Source organism: Sinohyriopsis cumingii, chromosome 16 (assembly GCF_028554795.1).
Source record: "Sinohyriopsis cumingii isolate HCF-2022 chromosome 16, ASM2855479v2, whole genome shotgun sequence".
NCBI classification, from domain to species: domain Eukaryota; kingdom Metazoa; phylum Mollusca; class Bivalvia; order Unionida; family Unionidae; genus Sinohyriopsis; species Sinohyriopsis cumingii.
In genome coordinates this window covers 67,365,667-67,387,149 of record NC_142976.1, presented here as the reverse complement: position 1 = coordinate 67,387,149, position 21,483 = coordinate 67,365,667, and the positions used below count along the sequence as shown (strand labels likewise).

The window sequence follows — 21,483 nt, the reverse complement described above, 5'->3', positions numbered from 1 at the left end:
CAAGCAGTGGTCATAGCATTACCTAAACCAGGAAAAGACCCCAAAAACATAACATCATATAGACCCATCTCCTTGACTAACACCATCTGCAAAGTCATGGAAACAATGATCAACAACCGGCTAAGGCACCACCTGGAACAAAACCACCTACTTACTAAAAATCAAAGTGGATTTAGAACCAAACGCTCCACCATTGATCAGCTAATTGAGCTAGAAGCCAGCATTAAACTTGCCTTCAATGCCAAACGGAAAAAATATAGGCACTTAATTGCGGTATTTCTAGACCTCGAAAAAGTGTTTGATATGGTCTGGACTAAAGGCCTCATTTCCAAACTCAATCAATTTGGCATAACAGGAAGAATGCACCGTTGGATCTCAAACTTCCTAACGGGGAGGCAATTCAAAACCAGAGTAGGCGATGCACTCTCCGCGACTTTACACTTTGGACAACGGAACTCTCCAGGGAAGCGTAGTTAGTCCAACACTGTTCAACCTCATGATCAACAACCTCTGCAACAATATTACCATGAAACTAGTCGAACTGTCCCAATTTGCTGACGATAGTGGAATATGGAAGGCAGGCAACCCCAACAGCCAAAACAACATCAATCAACTACAGCAAAGCCTAGACGCAATCGGCAAATTGGCAGACAAATATGGATTCCAAAAATCTGATACATACCCAAAACTCTACACCCAAAATGCACCAATCCCATTCGTAAAAGAAACATACTTTTGGGGGATGCTACTTAACGAAACACTTCATTGAAAAAAGCACACAACAACCCTAATCAAAAAATGTCAACAAGACATAAACCTCCTAAAAATATCTAGGGGACAACGTGGGGAGCTGACCAACAAACTATGCTCAAGCTCTACAAATCATTAATCAGGGTTAAACTGGACTACGGTTGCCAGGTGTATGCCTCGGCAAACAAGGACCTTCTTAAGAAACTAGACAGCATACAATTTAAAGCACTTAGACTATGTACGGGGACTCTACCTAACATCTCACTCGAGGAGCTACAAATACTGACGGAAGATCTACCGCTGAACCTCAGACGAGAAGATCACATATTGAGATATGCTACCAGAAACTCAATACAATAGACAAAAACGCAACCAAAATGATAACTAAAAAGTGCAACATTCCGTTCAGGCAAAAAAGAACTCTAAACCACTCAGCAGGTAAGGAAATACACACACTGTGATGAAATTCATTTATCCGGAATTCAAACAGAACAATATAAAATCAAAGATCCTACCGCTTGGAAAGACTGCACGCCAAAAATAAACCTGTCTGCCAAGAACTTAGGATCCAAACTACAAAACTCACCAAAAATACTAACAGAAATCCAGAAAATCATTGAAGAAACTTACTCTGGATTTCTTAAAATCTACACAGACGGATCTAAATCGAAAGAACTAAACAGAACTGCTGCTGCAATAGTAGTGCCGCAACAACAAGTTGAATTTGGTGCAATACTCCCGGATGGCTGATCTGGGCAATAAATGAAGCCCTCAAATGGATTAAGACCCAAAACCACAGCCGGTACGTCATTATAAGAGACTCTCTAAGCGTACTCAAATCCTCAGAGACTGGCACGTCAAAAGATAGAGCAAATATGCTAGAAGACACTATGTTCTCCATCAGGGAGATCGAAGATAAACAACAAACCCTCGAATTCCTACGGGGACCTGCTCACATCAATCTGATTTGCAACGATAAAGCTGACCGAAGAGCTAAATACAATCTCCTGAATAATGCAACATAAACACTGAACTACAGTGTGTGTGTGTGTGTGTGTGTGTGTGTGTGTGTGTATGTGTATATATATATATATATATCCAGATAAGAAGCAAAATGAACAAGAAATGGCAGCAGCTCTGGGACAATACCAAAATGGGTAGACATTTATACCAACTGCAAAAAGAGGCCACAAGGGTAATCAAGACACCTAAAATCCTGGAAATCGTTGTCATCCGAATTATCAATAGGATCAAAACAGGAAAAACTTTACTCCGAGACAGCTTTGGGAAACATCTCAGGAAGGAATTGAACCAAACTACTAACTGTCCACATTGCCCTGCTGCAGAAACACTGGACCACGGATTCAACACCTGTCCCAGATACCATAATCAACGAGTCGGTTTCCAAGATTACCAAAAGAAAATTAATTCCCCTACAACATACCCTGAATTGTTGGATAAGGTACGCAACAAAAACATCGATACCACATACATGAACATAATAAGGTTCCTCAAACAAATTAACAAACATGGCAACATATAAATACAACCACAAGTAATTATAATAACGATTAATAGAAGGGCTAAAACAGTAAGGTAAGACTGCTAGCTGAAGCGCACGCCCGTGGTTGTTGTTGTTGTTGTGTGTGTGGGTTTTTTCCCCGCACGTAGGCATGCAGCTAACACAATACTAACCATCATGGTCTGACAAAAACAACACATATATTCCCATAACTATGTGTACATATTATAAAGGTGGCCGCCCCCGCCATCAGACCCAGATACACACGACAACAAGAGTGGTAAGTTATAAATAAACACAACAAATTCTTAGGCCACAACCATCTTAAGACTATAATGTGATCTAAGCCCAGTCATCAGCCCCCCCACCACCACCACCACACAAGGTAGAACTAAATAAACGACAACAACACAATCCCCAATTAATAACACGACATGTAAATCCAACACTGATACTCAGACCAAACTTACTAATTTATACAACACAACTGGGCACAATATACCTTCCAAATTCAATATAGCTATTGTACAAAGAATCCTGGCGATAAAAGATCAGTCTCAAACATCAAGATCTAAGGCAATAGGAGTCGAGTCAAAGCAGAACAGCAAAATCTAGCAAAACAGCCAAACACTACAACAGCACGAAGAAGAAAGAAAGAGGGTAACACAGAATGAAGAAGGAGTAGAGAAGAAAACGGACATCGACTTTCAAATTGCCAATTTATATGAGGTTCTTCCTTTGGCTATTGAAGACCTCTTTCGATAAAAACTCTATCCCCACAACCCTAACTCGATCCTTTGCATAGCACCATCAAAAGTAAAACCAAAAGTAAACACAGCGTGACCCAAACATGTATAGGGTGCCTGACACCCAGCTGACTGACAACATTACGGAAAATCAAAAGTATACCATGTACACCAAATTACAACTTTAATTAAAAATAGTAATGAAATTACACAACTCAAAGGATTAAGAAAATTACACAGGTGGCTTACATACCATTGGAATAGATTTCTGTCCACTAGTACAACAGGATTTGATTTGATCTTACGCGCTTTGCCGTGTCTGGGCGTACAACATTCCTGTGGTGTTTCGCGTTTCAGCGGGCCCCTTGCATCCTTTCCTTGGCCGGACATGTTCATGAATTAAAAAGTGCGACATTCGAACATAAAAGCGGGACGGTAGTGGCTCCATTCCTACAGTCTCGACCAATTGAAAATCTTGACCTTCGAGACTTAACCAGTCGCAAAAGCATTAGTTGCGTAGGCGACTTAAATCCTTTAATTGATTGAATAATTGAGCAGACTCACAAAACTGATGAAACTCCAGATGCACCTGGAATATGCAGGCGCGTCCTGGATGAACTGGCGATGGAGGCAGTCCAGGAAAGGGCTAGGATAGAAGAGGCGGAGGGAAAAAAAGAAGAAAGAAGAGAAGAAAAAAAAAGAAATTATCCTGCCTCACTTGATGCTAAGACAGAGCTGTGAAGTTGATCCCATGGTTAGGACACCTCCACAGCCACTTTCAGCACCACAAACACAACCAGCACAGAGACCCTTCGTCCCACAGATAGAGGTATGGGACCAAGAATTGCAGAGACAAGAGCGGTAGCCTCGGTGGCCCCAGGAGGTAAGAAGGCAGTATCCCCGTGTGCAGAACAGGAGAAGGAGGGAAATCTTCGCTATCCCTCAAAGTGAAGACTGGGAATGTGAAGCCAGTCAACCCCCCTCAGCGCTCCCAACCACACGCATCAATTGGGAGCAGGACTGGAGCAGACAATGCGTGTGTGGAGCTAGACTTGGGAGGCGCCGACATTAAGAGGTGCATATGGAGTTCTTAAAAAACAGCCTTTTTCAGGGCTTTCCAAAGGTCTAGAAAAGAGACACTATTCAAGTTGCCAATTGTTGTGAATGAGGAGTAGTGTGATTATAAACACTCACTCCTTTACTGATGTGATAGTGTGTGTGTGTGTGTGTGTGTGTGTGTGTGTGTGAGAGAGAGAGAGAGAGAGAGAGTGGATGGTGGATATAGTGTGTGTGGATGGTAGATATGGATTAATGTTCGTTTGTGTGGATAGTAGAGTGATTGTTTTGTTCTGTTCACTTCTGTGTGGATATTATATTTTGGGGTTTGTATGAGTTAACGTACGTTTGTGTTGATAGTATATTTGTGGGGTTTTTTCTTTCTTCTATTCCTTCTTTCTGGATAGTATATTTGGGTTTTTTTTATATTCCCGTGTGTGGATAGTAGATAATATGTGAAGTGAGTGTAAGGGATGTTTTCCTTCACGTCCATGCTTGACAAATATAAAGTCAAAGCGTTCGTCGTTCGCGCCATTCAACATTGAATAAACGAAAATTGCAATATATTTGTTTAACAATTTGAAACACAGATGGTTCTGGATGATGGATGCAGCCATGTGGTGGAAAGGCTTGAGAAAGAATTGAAGTATCCAGGTACCCTAGACTTTGTGACTAGTTTGAAATTAGCGAGAGATCTGGTAAAAAGTATTATAGAGGAGGAAGTGAGAAAATTAAAAATATTAATTACACCAAAATATGTGAGAGTGGGAAGCTTGAAGGAGGCACTTGATCATGTCATCAAATTCAGGCGCTTTATAGAAGACATTGTATTAGACAGAGTAGTCATTTGTGAGGTGGGGACTAGGCCAGCTAAAGAAAGGAGAAGAAATGATGAGAAAGGTGCTGGAAGTAGAGGTGAAAAAGATTAAAGATACGTGGGCAAAGGAGAGAAACGAAAAAGAAAACAAAAAGGACAAAGAAAATAGAAAGAAAAAAGAGAAGTCTGAAAGACTGAAAAACAACGGGATGAAGGTGCAGGAGAAATTTAGATCCATGGGACATCCTTATTGGATGCCTGAGTCGGAAATTTCGAAGAAGAAATGAATCATTGAGATAGTGACGAAATGGAGGAAGAACTGGATAGAATAGAAGAAGAAGAAGAAGATCCCAAAGGCACTTTTTAGGGCCACTCATATGCCTCGAAAAGATTTGCATTCTTGCCTAAAACTTTTTTAGTCGGTTGTGTAGTTGTTTGTGCTTTTGTGTTGTATGTGTTATATATCTCGAAAAGATTTGCTTTCTTGCCTAAATTGTTTTTAGTTAGTTGTATAGTAGTTTGTGTTTGTATATTGTATGTGCTAAATAAGTTTCTGTCCCGCCAAACATTCTAGGGTTTTTTTTCCCGTTCTTTGATTACGATTAAGGTCAGCCCGGTGCACTCCAATTGCTAGATTGTTGAGGCTATACTACTTCCGGTTGAGGGAATAAAGAGTTGAACATAAAATGAGGAATCTTGATCAGAACAGTGGTAGCATAAACTAAATCAAAGACATATGAAACCTACCGTGAGCGATAAATGATCCAATTATATTTCATATGATCAATTTCATTCTCTGTAAAATTAAAACTATTTTTGAAGGAAAGTGCAGGAATAAATATCTTGGCTGCGAAAATAATTATATTCCAGATGCAAATTTTGATACTTTTTCCTGAGAAAATAATTTCATGCGCTTTAAGAAAAGTGTTTTTGAGGGAAAAATAAGTTACAGAGAAAATGTACATTTCTTCGTGAAGAAGGTAACATAATTCAGAAAAATAGTTATGCTTGCAGCGAAGAAGCAGTTTATCTTCTCAAAGAAAAACTAATTTCATTCGCGACAGAAATTGCAAAACTAATTCTTATCGCGTAGAAAAAAATTATATTAAAGAAGAAAATTGCAATGAATTTTGTTTTCACTGAGAAAATAATCTCATGCGCGATAATATATATGTATTGCCCTTGTTAGGAGGAGATATGTGTTCACTCATGGCAAATCATGTTCCATGAGGATGGAGCCCAAGTGGACCATAACTTGTCCCCAGTAAACAAATCTTTATAACTCACCTAACAACTGGAATGCGTTGCTTATTATACCGATTATTAGTGTAGCAATAATTGAAGAAATACTTCAGTTACAAGAAACAGAACATCTCAAATCAAAAGTTTACAACATTTTTAACAACTTTTTTCTCTTTTCGTCCACATTCCCTTAATAATCTCTAAAGCATTTAACTGCAACTGCAGTCGATTTAGTTGTGTTCACTGAATCGTTCTCTGCAAAGATTTCATTTATTTCATTCTTATTTGGAATTCAAACAGTGACTGAATGTATTCGCTATTACTCGGCCTAAATCAACAAGCAAGCCATTTTCATTGGCCATTAACCAAATGCGTGTCTCCCGTTTAAGAACTGGTACAGACGAGTGCACAGCAGGGAGCAAACGAGGCAGGTGAACCCGGTAACGTTCGCGTTGCTTCATGAGAAAACTATCGTGATTCCGTATTTTGACGGGGGAGGGGTAAAGGACAAATTTAACGTCAACCTGCTTAATGTAAGGAATCATATAAATTATTTATTAAAAAAACATAAGTGATGTTACAAAGGTCCATATGATGGGATACCTTTAATAAAACAAGAACGTCATTCACTGGACTGACAAGTCGACAGACGTTCATAGACAAAGAAGTTTATGCCCCCAACCGAAAATTTATACTTGTATTTTTCACGTCCGAAAGTAATTCAGAAACTCCTTTTGCAATGGTAAATGATGCCTCTATAGAACCAGGTTACAGAACATACCATTCTAAAGTCCAAATAACTTTCTTTTTAAAAAAAAAAACAGAAAACCCCCAGAAAAGTTCATATATTTTACAATTCTCATTTGAAAGATTTAGAATACATAGCGCTTGTTAAGGGCTCCGTTCAAGAGGGCGATAATAGATATATCTCCCACAACAAAGAAAATATTGGAACAAGATACAGCTCTAAGATTAGACTTTAAGTTAATGACCAATTAAGTTTTGAAAAACATTTGCAAAAAATAAGAGGAAAACTATTTATTATGCTTCGTATAAGAAAAGACAAGAAGCTCAACGGGAAGATCAAATAACAAATGAGATTGTTATTTTAGAAGAGGAAACTATCATATTGATAATCTACATGAATTAGAAGGAAAAAGAACCAGTTAGTGTAAATTCGTGCCAAACAAAATGGAAGGGGCTACAGTACGATATAGGGCAAAATGGATTGAAGATGGGGAAAGGGTTTCAAAATATTTTTGTAATTTGGAAAACATAAATTATACAAGTAAGATGTTGCCAAATTTAGCTCAGCAAGGTGGAAGATTTACACAAAATGAGCTTGAAATTTTAATAGAAACTCAATTATACTATGAAACGCTACATTCTTATCACAATGTAGACTCAGCAGATCTTTTTGGCATCAATTAATTTTACAGATATACCTAAATTTTAGAGTTCACAAAATAAATCGATGACTAGCCCAATTACGCTAACAGAAGCAACAACAAGTCTTAATAACATGCTTAACAAAAGGATCAGATAGATTTACAGATGAGTACTTTAAAGTCTTTTTGGAGAGATAAAGGTCAGTATTTTGTAAAAGCAATCAATTTTGCCTATACTAAAAGTGCGCTATCATCAACTCAGAAAGAAGGTGTTATAATATGTCTCCCTAAAGGGGGTAAGCCAAAACAATTTTTAAGAAACTGGAGACCCATTTCCTTACTTAATGCATCATACAAAAACTTGCATCAACACGCATTGCAAATAGACTTAAACCTATACTTACATTAATTATAAGTAGTATCAAACAGCTTTATTAAAAGCAGATACATTGGAGAAAATATCCATACTATATATGGCCTTATGTTTCACTATCTGGACTTCTTCTTTGAATTGATTTTGAGAAAGCGTTTGATTACGTTGCGTTGCCATTATTGAGAAAGTTCTATATTTTCTAAATTTTAGCCAGAATTTTCAAGGCTGGATTTATATCTTCTATAACAATATCAAATATTGTGTAAGTGTAGATGGACAATGTTCAACGTGGTTTGAAAAAAAGAGAGGGTGTAGACAAGGTGATCCACAATACTCACATATATTTCTTGTATGTGCAGAGATAAGAGAAAATTTATTTTTTTAAATAAAAAAAAACAAATTTCAAAGGAATTAAAATAAACAACACAGAAAATCTAGTTTCACAGTATTTATTTAGCACTGCTTTCACCCTGGATGGCTCAGAGAAGTCTCTTAAGTCAGCTCAAGATCTTATCTACCAATATTCCAAATTTTCAGGGCTCATTATAAATAATGAAATAACTAAATGTATATGGATAGGAATTACAACTAGAAGTACTAAAAGTTGCTGCCAAGAATATCATTTAGATTAGAACAAATCATATTTCACCTATATAGGTGCTAAATGAATTTGTGAAGCATAATTAAATTATTATATCAAAATTAGAGAAGTTAAATCTTTACTTTTACAGTGGTAAAAAAAATCACTTTACCCACTTGTAAAAATTGTAGTTGTGAACAGCTTTGTCCTATCTAAGATTGCGCACCTATTTCTAAGTTTACCATACCCACCTAAAGCCAAGCTTCAAGACTTAGATGCTGTACTTTTCCATAAGTTTGTATGGGGTGATGGAAAAGATAAAGTCATAAAGGAAGATCGTATGCAAAGAGTATTTTTAAGGTGGATTGGAATTGTTAAATATAAATATGTTTGTACATTCATTGAAACTCGCTTGGGTAAGAAGACTTGTCACCTCTGAACCTAAATGGAAAGAGAATGTAACAACCTCCATGCCAAATATAGACATGTTTTTCACTTTTGGTACATATTTTATTAGAAAGTTGAGAAATATTTGTAATGCATTCTGGACTAATGTATTTGCAGCATATATTGAATTACATAGCAAATTTACTGTAGAGATCTTGGACGATTTTCTTAAAACTCCAAAACGGACGGATCCTCGTAATGCAGTTGTAAATTCTAGCGTTATGTATTTGAACTGGGTGAAAATGGAATTTTGTATGTAAACGATTTAGTTAATGAAAACGGTTCATGTACTAATATAGACAATTTTTGTAATACGTTTGGAAAGCATGTCAACATCTATAATTTTCAAGGCATGATCAGAGCCATTCAGTTTTTTTTTTCTACAAACTTCATATAAACACTAATTTTAATATATATGGCCCGTATTTACATAAAGCTGTAATCTTGCTAAAACAAAAGGCTGTAAAAGTATACATCAAAAACTTAAAGCTCACACTTCTAGGCCAACATCTCTATTGAAATGGAATCAAGAATATGAGTTTATATTTGAGAGTAACTGAAAGGAATACTTTTTCTTGCCATTTAAAATAACTAAGTGTCCTAAATTAACATGGTTTCAAACTAAAATAATGTATGTAAATTTACCAACAAATACAGTTTTGGAAAAAAATTGGAATAGTGCCTACAAGCATGTGCTCTTTATGTAATGACTCCTTAGAGACTTTATCTCATCTTTTTGGAACTGTTTCAAACACTGAGTCATTACTTATTAGTTTTATTGGGTGGATAAGGATTAAATGTACTCATCTGCATAATTTTCAAATGTCATGAAGAGTTTTTATTCTTGGTATAATAGACCAAAACAAAAGAGATACAGTGCTCAATCTCCTTTTGTTGCAACTGACGTAATATATCTATAAATGTAGATTTAACAATGAAACACAAAACATTGCCCATTTAAAAAGAAAGGAAGTTATAATACATGTCAGAAAAAATATTATAAATATATCAATTGTACATAGAAAGGTTTGATGACAATGGCAACAATACAATCATCTCTTTGAATGATTCGTACTATATTTTTAAATCACAACTAAAATTTTAATTAAGCTCAGATATATCCAAATAGGAAATTAAGCATGTGTGCAGTGATGGAGGTATGACCTCATTTATTTTGTTGCTAGGTATATTAGAAAGGAAAAATGTAGTAGTTATATAATATACAATTGTACAAAGCAGAGTAATTGCTAATGCAGTACATTGTCCAAGTAAATGTGTCTCCTAATTTATGTATCTGTTTGATTTGGTGATTCATAATAAGAGAAAATAATCACTGAAAATGACAATAGAATGTAAATATTGTCAAACAAATGAGCAAAGAAAATAGTTATTGTATAAAACTTGTAATAAGCGAATACTGACTCTAGTATTAACATGCATATATATATATATATATATATATATATATATATATATATATATATATATATATATATATATATATATATATATATATATATGAGTAGTATATGGGACACTTTAGCGACACTGGCGACTTAACGTTAAAAATGGGTATATTCACTTTGGCTACAATGGGAATTAACATGGGGAAAATTAACATTAAGTGAATGGGAATTTAACATGGGGAAATTTACCATGAAGTGAATGGGGAATTGCACATAGCGACAAGGGATTGGTCACCCTTGCCTCAATGGGACCTTAATGTTAAAAAGGCGTATTTCCACTTTAGCCTCAAGGGGAATTTAACATAGGGAATTTTATATCCACTCTAGGGAAAATGGGAATTTAACATGGGGAATTCTATATCCACTCTAGGGTCTATGGGAATTTAACATGGATAAATTTAACATGGGTGGGGCTATAGCGGGGCAAGGGAAAGTTTTTCATCGGTTGGGTCTCTATGAAGGCAAAATCAATTGAATGAATTGGGTCTTTAAGGGGACAAGAGGGATATATAGTGACAATGCATTGGGACTGTATAAGCGACATGGGAAATTGAACATAAGGATGTAGAGTGACATTGGATTGGGACTGTCAAGCGACAAGTGGAATTAACATGGGAAATTTACCATGGGTGTTTCCATTGTCCCTAGATAGGTCCAATCATCTATATAATCTATCATTGTCCCTAGATAGCCCCAATCATCCTTAGAATAGGACATGGGTGGGCCTGTCTAGGGACAAGGGGAATTCAACATAGGTATGTAGAGTGACAATGGATTGGGCCCGTATACGGACAAGGGAAAGTTTAACATAAGTTAGGACCTATTGTGGGACAAGGGGAATTGAACATAGGGAAGGTAGAGCAAGACTGGATTGGGCCTGTCTATGGCCAATATGAACTGAACATGGATGGGTCTGTCTAGGGACAATGGGTGAAACTGTATTGGGCCTGTCTAGAGACAAGGATGATAGAGGGCCAAACACAACAGAGACAGAGACAGACATACACTAATACAAGCCCGAGATTCATATATAAAGTATTGCCTAGGACTTAAATTATGTTGGCGGTGTTCATAAATTTGCATAATTGTAATGATGCTATAAATAGCTATAATCAAGAAAAAGACCAATGCCAAAATGGATGTGACTAAAAGTAACGCTAAAATTGCTAAATTGTCTCAGAATTCAACGGAGACTAAACATATCCCTGAACATTAGGTTACATTGGTTTAGACTAAAATGGATAAACCTAGTAACTATTTATAGTCTCAACTTGTTTGACGATCGTGGATAAACACCCATGTATCTATTTATAGATACAACCTGTGGAAACTCCTATGAAAAACCCACTATCTATTTATAGTCACAGTGTGTGCAAATTCCTTTTGTAAAATGCTAGTATCTATTTATAGCTACTCCTTGTGGAAATTTCTATGGAAAGTCCATATGTATAGCCTTCAAATTTCTAGCTTCAATAACGTCACTATACTGGACACTAGGATAATAATGGCAACAGTGTTTCAAGTTGTGGACTGGAATATGCGCTACTGTAGGCAGAGAGGTAGGTGAAAAAAAATTTGGTAGGGACAAAAGGGAGTTTTATAGGGACAAACAAAACTATACACACACAAACTCTATTTTTGCAGTTTAGGGATGAGTGTTTTTTGTTAAGATAAAAACAAACACACACAAACGTACATGGGCACAGATACACACAAACACACATACGCATACATACACACACAAACGTACGCGCGCACACAAACACACACACATACACACAAACGTACGCGCGCACATATATACACACAAAAACATACACACACTCAAACGTACGCGCGCACACATACACGCGGAAACAAATACACATACACAAAAACACTCCTAGCTTCAGCTGAACCGAGCAGGAGATCTCGTAGTTAATTATACATAAGTTATTTATAGATTTTACTAGTCAGCTGAGCTAGTCTATGTGATCCGTTATGCTTTAGAATATTTGTGTATTTAGGGACGTATAATTAGGTACGCTATAGCTATGCAGATTTTTAAAAAATTCGTAACTTTAATGTCCCTACAATTTCACTAAAAATTGTCTCTATAATGCCCCTTTTCTATGTCCCTATTTTTGTATTTCATTTCAATTTGTACTAAAGACTAAGTGGCTGACCTGAATACCGTATATAGGTAAGTAGGTAAAATGAATTTGATAGGGACAAAAAGAGTTTGATAGGGACAAACAAAGACTACACTTATACTCTCTCTCTCTCTCTCTCTCTCTCTCTCTCTCTCTCTCTCTCTCTCTCTCTCTCTCTCTTTAAACGGTATGTGTTAGCTTCGAATGTAAACGAAGATGAAATTTCACAAAACAGATTATACCTTACACCACAAAAATACTATCCATCACAGTAATTATACCATTTAACAACCCCCTTAATACTCTATCCCAATTTTTTATTCTTACCTCAGAATGGAAACGAAGGAGACGAAATCTCACAAAAGAGACTATCCCTTACACCACAAAAATACTATCCATCACAATACTATGATATCCAACATATCATGCTCACTATCCAAAATGGCTTGTGTTCGCTTAGAATGTAAGAGAAGGAGATGACAGTAGAACGGGGAATAGTGATTTGAGAGATGGACAGACAGAATTAACATTACATTGCAGAGAGAAAGAAAGAATGGAAAGAAACGGAAATGTAGGACACCATTTTTTGGAGTTCTGTTACTTTTTAAAGGTATTACAGGACAATGATAATTAGGACAACAATATATTCTATGAGAGTAATGTTCCTAGACAATTGTTTTCATTCTACCATAATATTTGTTGGATATCCCAATTTAGGAGTTATCATGTTTGGCAGCACACGCTACAAACAATGTGGCAAAGTTTTCAACAAAACTACGGACATCACCAAAATAAAGTCTGGTTCTACTGCACACTTAAGCAACGGAGATAAAACAAACAGGACAAACATTGTTACATTTTCTGAACGCATGTTTTGGTTTTAGAATGAGAGTTTACCATCGGCAGGGTCATAGAGTGCAGTGACACTAGCGTTTTTTGTTGAAAAAGCCCTGTTTGTTTTCTTCCTGAAAAACGGTAGATCTAATGTTAGAATATTTTCCCATGACAAATGGCAGTGCCAAATAGGATACCTGATGTGTACAAGTTAAAGTCAATTCAAGATTTTATAGTATTCAACAATTTACTGATGGAAAGAAATCGCTTTACAATTTTTAGGGTGTAAGTGTTTGAAAAAATTACACGATAGACGGAACAGTTCACATAATTATGGTAGCACATTTTTGGAGAGGTTTCCTAAAACAGGAACAGATACCATTATGATTTCAATCAAGCTTATTACGATGGAGAGAGAGAGAGAGAGAGAGAGAGAGACTATGTTATTCCTACTTTTTAAAAATACCGCTACACTTACATTTCTTTTTATGGTGTAAAGTTGAACATAGGATTGGTTTGTATAGAAATAGCAGGAATGATGACGTCACGGTACTGGACATCGGCAACAATGTTACAAGTGGCTGACCTCAACCGGGCAAAACAGGGACAGAGGGAAACAAAACTCTAACGCTTGCCAGAGAGAGAAATGTAACTCTATATAACGCCTGGAGAAGCGATAAATATAACTTTATATAACGCCTGGCGGGGCAGGACTTATAACTTTGTAAACATAGACAAATAAACAAATACACAAATATAACACAAATACAAACATCGCCTGGCGGGGCGGGAACCCGTACCGTCATACAATAAAAAAAAAAAAAAAAAAAAAAAATACATCGCCTGGCGGGGCGGGAATATAACTTTATAGACATAGAATCACTTTTCAAACAATCCATAGTGATGAGAGTGCTAATCTAAAATAATTTTATATTCAAAGCAACACACTATCATATTGTCTACTGTTATGTATATTTGATTTAATTTATATTGGATTTAATTTAATTCTTTGCTTGTTAGTTTTAATTTTTTTCTTCCATTACATGTTATTTTAATACAATTTTATTTACTGGATTTGACATTGTCCAGAAATTTAATTCAGTTATAAACAACCAATAACAGAAACACTGTTTCTAGTTTCTGACCTTGATTCAGAACCAGTAAGAGTTCTGGTAAACAACTTTTTATATATTTTTTTATTCATTCCCAGTGTAAGAACGACTTATTACAGTCAAGATCATATCTTGCCTATGTGTCAAATAACATGTATCAGTTGTTACAAACTCCAGGTTTTCCAGAGGATTGACCCACATCCGGGCATCTGTTTTGCGTTGTAGTTAGATTAATTATTGACGTTTTGAGAAAGAATAGTCATTCTTGCCTTAACACTGGAGGCGTCCAGGTGTTTTCTGTTGTGACCAGTTTGGGGCTAATTATTTTATTTTCTTCAAATTATTTGGATATCAAGATTATTTCCCCTGGAAATACTAGTGCTCTAAATTAATTCTTGGACGATGACATTTATCGAAATTTATATAGAATTCAGATTGGAATAATATTTTCTGTGCTTCTACAAGAGACTGTTGACACTGCAGCACATAGCTGACCATTCATGACGTCATAATCTTCCACTTTTGATCTCATCGGGATTCGACCTCAGTTTCATTAGGACTTTTATTACGAGGACTTCGATTTTTTAATTGTTGGATTGTTTTTGGATTTGATTCATAAAATCGTTCTTTTTCACTTTTACCTTGTTTTTCTAGGGAAATAAATTCTTTATTAAATTTTACAAAGCTTGTTGTCTTCACTCTTTTCTTGTTATTTTTTGTAAGAACCTAGACACGTAACACTACTATCAACACATTGTGGAGAAGGAAATTTATTTTAGATTAGCACTCTAAGAGAATTATTGCATGTTCTGGGAAAGAACCTAGATGAGTTACCTAATTCGTGTTCAATCCAATATTGTTTAATAATATGAGAGTAAAATATGTTTCAAACAGAAACACTTTAATTACTCACAAAACACTGGATAGATATGGTGTTAATATAACTTTAACTTCTGGAACAAACGACCTCAAATTATCATCTTAACACTCAATGAATGGTTGGCACCATTACAAATTTGATTCTCGTTGTGGGTATACATGAAATCCCTCCACGAAACTCCCTTTGCCCCATGTTTACATTTCACTCAACATCACAATTCAGCAGTAGTAAATAACTTTAGCTCTGCTAACATTTTGCAAAGCTGCCGTTTTTCTTTCTGTAATAACTAACATTGGCTCTCCAGCTTTATGTATCATAGTGCTTGACTAACTTTTCACGATAGGGGCTGGCATTATTTAGTGACTGTAAGCGGTGCCAAAATGAGCAGTTTTTAACGTCATAGCATTTTTATTTTATAACGGCCATTGCTTTTAAAAACATGCAAAATATTTTCATGAAATATGACATGGCATAAAGGTCAAAAAACTAAAACATGGTATTATTTTATGAATTTTCAAAACGGACGTACTATTATATGAGTATATGAACATAGGAGTATTTTATTTTTCAACTATTATCATTTTCCATTCATAGAAATCAGATTTAAACGCTGGAAGCAAGAAACATCAAGCAACATTTCAGTATGATCCGCTATAATTATTGTTGTCAATATAGTTTATTTACAAATAATCAGCTCAAGCAGTCGCAACAACTATAATTCATATCAAAGACATGCATTATTCTGCCCTTGTGATGTCTTAGCCATCCATACGCACAGCAACAGCAAACTTGTTGAAGTTGACATACAACAGAAAGAATGACTCTGCTTATTAATATGAAAAATGTAACATAGCTATTCTTATTTGTATGTACTGGTCAGAAATGACCTCACTAGTTGTTTTAGATACAATATCTTTTAAGGTAGATAATTGAGGACAACTGCTTTGTGTATTTGTTTACCTTTTGAGACCTATTTATATAATGATCATATCTAGCATGTCCTAATTTTCCAGCTTCCAACATCTACTGTTCCAAAATATGTTCTCTTAATGTGCACAATGTTGTCAATTCATATAATTAGTGAAACATTTTTTGTGAACGGAGTACAAACTCAGATTTTCCCTGAAAGAGTTCGTACCAGCCTCATACGTCTATCATGTATGCACGTTTAATAGCAATTAGTAAGATCAAATATTTGCCCAGCCACATCTAATTAAACGACTTATAACTATGCATAACATTTGTTAGAGCATATGAACATGACGTACCTCTGTGTTGTGAAGGAGCATTTTGAACTGCTTGAAAAAATACCAGTTTTCGTGTTCTCCATCTAGGGCTAGGTCGCAATACTTATTCTCCGCCTCGTAACCGAAGGAATGGAACTCTTTCTGCGGTGTCAGGAGGATACATGTTGGTGTCTTCAGTGATATCAGCTGTGTAGACCCAGCTACCCAGGTTTGGTTAACTTGCACCCTATCTGGCTCGCTCGAGAACGAAAATGCATATCCGCTAAAGGTTGTCCCAAAGTCAACTGCAGCAACAAGAAGTCGCCCACATTCAGATTTCAATGCCATAGCCATCTTACCTCCCTCGTTCCGAATCTATATATATATATATATATATATATATATATATATATATATATATATATAGGTGTGTGTGTGTGTGTGTGTGTGTAGAGAGAGAGACAGAAATACAGTACGACATACGTTCGCCTTAGTATGCTTGTTTCATTGTTACAATTCATTTCTGACACAGACCGTGATGCACATAAGTCATATGCGCAAAAACATAATTTGCATGAGTGTTGTTTCCTGGCAGGTGTTTTTAAAAAATATGCTTTCATTTAGGAAGGAAAATTGTGACAAAAATAACCATTTTTAGTCAGCAACCCAAGCCGTCTCCTGAGCATTCAGACAATGTTTCTTTTTAATTTAGCATATGACTTAGGTCACGATAATCACTTTGCTTAGTACATATATGCCAAAATATTCCTTTGTAATTCGGTCCATTCCCGAACCTAATTACTTGCCCAGACAATATTCTACAATGAAAGCAAGTTTCAGTCCTTGCAACACATCACCCGTTGTATATAATATGTCTCAATTATGTATTGGTCTCACTTTGACATACTAGATCTGACCTCTAATTCTCATTGAAACCGTAATATGTTTTATAAGATAAAGTCAAGTAAACAAGACTTTTATAACTGATTTCTCTTTGATTACCACAGCAATATGCAAATTGCTTCCTGTAAAAATTTGTTCCTTTTTAACATGACAATACAAGACTGGTATCGGTCGAAAAACGTGGAAATTTACAGACAAGACAACTAATAAAATATTAAACAATCAAAACTGGTTGCCTCTCTTTCATGAGGTGGTATATATATATATATATATATATATATATATATATATATATATATATATATATATATATATATATATATATATATATATATATATATATATATATATATATCAAGGCATAGGAACTTCTGAATCTGAATATTTGTTGTCGAAAAAAAAGGACAAACAACAAAACACAACAACACCATAAGAAACAGAAAGTTTCTGCCCTGATGCATCTAAGAGTAATTATATACGATCCATTATTGTCAGCACATTAGCTTGCATTGTTAGACAACATGCAAGATTAAAAACAACAATTTTTCAGAGAGAAAGTAAACAAGTGGACAGTTTTCATCCTCGTTGTTTCTATACTGTAGATAAGTTTTATGTAAATTACATAAGGAAGCCCCGTGTAGCCGAGTGGTCTAAAGTGTTTGCCTTAACCGATCACAGCCAACTCACCTCTTCGCGTAGGTTCGAGTCTAAGGCTCGGCCAATGTGGGTATGTGAGAGATCTTGCCAATTGCTTCCCGTGGGTAGGTGGTTTTTACTGGACTTTTCCCGGGTTGATTCTCTACAAGGTATACTGGCCGCCATGTATATTCTATCTTGCGCCGACAAATGGCGCTAAACGCACAACAACATAAACAAATTATATCAGACATTTTGTGGTTAACTTTTGTTTAATAAGTACCTGAAAATCTATGTCATGTCTAATTTGAAGATTTTGCTGCATTTTGTTGTAGCGTTGCAGTTTAATTATCAGTTATATGTAACCACGGATAACTAAAAGAAAATCCCAGCTATGTACATACATATCCGACTTGTCCAAAAACAGTACTCATGGAATTCAAGGGCGATCAGTCTAGCTAAACCTTTCACGAGAAAGGTATTTGTATTTAGGCATTTAATCCCAGAAATAGTCTGTAAGATTTTGTTAGAGGCTGTCCATTAGTATTTAGTTAAGTATCAAATTAAATTTTTTATGAATCCTCCAACTCTTTAAAAGAAAATGAGCACGTAAAAATACTTCTCTGCTGTGTGTTATAAAATACTTAGCTTTAAAGTATCTTCTGAGTCTCAAGAGATTTCGGCGACACTTTAATGTTATTCATTTCAATCGCCTCATTGACTTAGCTCCATTAACACACAATAGTTTATTTCAAATTTAGTAATTTAATTTGGCTATAATAACATCGTGTTATCCGACATTTTATTAATGTATCTCAAGAAAATGTTTTAAACAGAAATATTTGATAAATATTTCTGTACAGTGGCGTCGCGAGGAATGTCGGAGATTTTAGCCAGACGTCAGGTTAAGAGACGACCTCAGGAGCACCTTAACATTTATATTTACCACCGAAAAGTAGTAGCAGATAAAATAAAATAAGCTCACCAGTTAAATATTTAGGATACAAGCCTCTATTAAGTTAGGATCAGCAACACGATTTTATTATTAATCATATGATGGTGAAGCGATATTCTGACTTGAACAATTCTAGATGATACTGTATATATTTTGTAATTCCTGTACAAGATTTTATCTAATTTTTATATTTTTTATCCATGGCCGTAAATTATATAGAATATCTTAGTCCGATTTTGCATAAGTGACCGGAGTCTCTTCAGAGCAAAGTATTACATAGGATCTATAAATAGATACTTACGCGTGTGTTGACAATTATTAATAATAATCTTAATAATAAGACTTAGTGGCTTAATTTCTCATTGGCTGATGGGATTTCGACGTTTCTAGAAGAATTTAGTAAATTCTCATTGGTTGGGCTAAGTAACATGAATAGACTAGTTCGACGCAAAATGAGTAGTAAGAACAGTCACGTGGAATCTATTGCGAATAATAATCACAATAGAAGGTGTATACAAAAAGAGACTTTCTAGTTTAGAAAACCCATGTAACTTTTATTCTACTGGTCTTTCATGACTTATGCAAATCAGAAGGTATCATAACACTCTAGGAAAACCAGAGAAGTTGTAGCGTATGTTTCATTCACCAATGTACACAAAATAACTCATAAACCTAAGAAAATACATACAAGCCATATCGAAGATGCAGTGGAATAGTGCTAAATAATGAAGTGAGAGAACGCTATAAAGTGAGTGAACGCATCTTACTCAGATGATGGAGGCGACAATCACGAGCGCAAAAAGGTAAGAGAACGCCTTTCCCAAGCGTTCCCACAGCAACACACTCATGTGAATATGAAAATACAGCAATATCCAGAAATACAAGGGCGATAAATCTTAAGTAAGGTCAGTATTTAGTTTGTTCAGGTGATTGCTTTTGTGTTTTTGAAGATAGTCTGTGGTGACTAACTACTAACTAAAGGTACTATATCATTTTTTAATTTAAAAATGGTTATTTTTACTTCTTACTGTAATTATCCTAAACTCTATTTCCTTCATAGTCTAAAACTAATAACACATCTTCGATTTAATGTACTGTACATTTTTAAAAAAAATTAAATTTGCTTAACTTCGAAAAGATGATTCGCAATTTAACAAATACAAATTTGTCTTTACAAGTTGTTATGTTTTGCCTAATTTGCAGTTTGCATGTTTTCCAAAACAAAAGCATTCTGATGCAAGTATTACTATAAAATGCAATATAACTCAAACTATGTATATATTGTATACGTATGCCCAGGGCGCCAGGCTTTAAGGGGCGATAAATCTGACGGGAGTTAATGTTTCTTTCTGGGCTGTGGGGGTGGAGGAGCCAAAGTCGTAGTTCTTCTAGGGTGCCAAAAACCCTTGAGCCGGACCTACCAGTGCCTAACATTAAACATGGTGTAAAATACAAACAAAAGTGAAATATTTATGGAGCTTAATTAGTGCATTGATACCATCAAAACACGGGACTGTAGTTTTAATATCATCATAGGTTGAAATGAAAGTACATATTTCATTGTTACTACACACCATGTCATATTGGCAAATACAATACAAGAAACTTGACTAAATGTAATAAATTAGAAAATATGAGCGGGAGGGAAAAGACTTGAGATACAAATGCATAAATTGGGATAAATCAGACAAATGGACCCATAACCATACTGAGTTACCGAAAAAAAGATACAGTAAACAAGCGCACAATCTTCTTCCTGGTTGTAACTTTGGTAATAATGCATCTAAATAACATTAAACATTTTAATACTTGTAATTTTTTTAACAAGTGTCTTAAAATTCTATATTTGTGTATACTTCTTACAACTTGAGTAAGCGTCAAGGTTTAATTATCAATTGCATGTACCTACCCACAACCTACCTAAGTCACAACCAAGTCTATGGTATACTCGACCATACGGGCGTGTCAACAAATTATAGTCCTTGAATTAAGGGGAGATAAGTCTAAATAAAACCTTTTACGAAAAAATTAAGTGGCTTCAATTTGGTTCCGGAAACAGTCAAAAAATTTCAAGGAGGTCATTTGGTACTAAATATTAAGCGAATCATTATATAAATCCTATGATTCTGCATGAAACAATTTTTTAAGGTAAGAAATCGTATATTACTTTTTATATAAAATGCCTGTGGGTATATTCGTTCACATTAAATACTCGACATCAAATTTTCTTTGGAGTCGCAAGAAAGTTTGGCGAAAATGTAGCATTTCTTTTTCACTAGTCTTGTTGACCCATCTGCATTAACACACAACAATCTGATTCAAATTTAGTATACATGCTAGTTCCGTTAACGTTATGTTATCTGAGCTTTATTCGCTTATTCCGAATAAACTTTTGATGGATATTTGTTTAAACAGCTG

General features: G+C 35.4%; 1 protein-coding gene across 2 annotated transcripts in view; it reads right to left on the bottom strand.

Annotated features, from left to right (window-relative positions):
- Window positions 1-21,054, bottom strand: part of LOC149780712 (heat shock 70 kDa protein 12A-like) — an 84,936-nt gene extending 63,882 nt beyond the window's left edge. The window contains exons 1-2 of one of the 2 annotated variants that reach the window (XM_089937765.1): window positions 20,986-21,054; window positions 16,614-16,946 (exon numbers count right to left, since the gene is read on the bottom strand). In XM_089937765.1, coding sequence (XP_089793891.1) covers window positions 16,614-16,925 — 312 coding nt within the window. In that variant the 5' untranslated portion in view covers window positions 16,926-16,946; window positions 20,986-21,054. Of the gene's footprint in view, window positions 1-16,613; window positions 16,947-20,974 lie in introns of both variants that reach the window. The other variant, XM_089937764.1, reaches the window with a different exon arrangement.
- Between the last annotated feature and the right edge of the window lie 429 nt (window positions 21,055-21,483).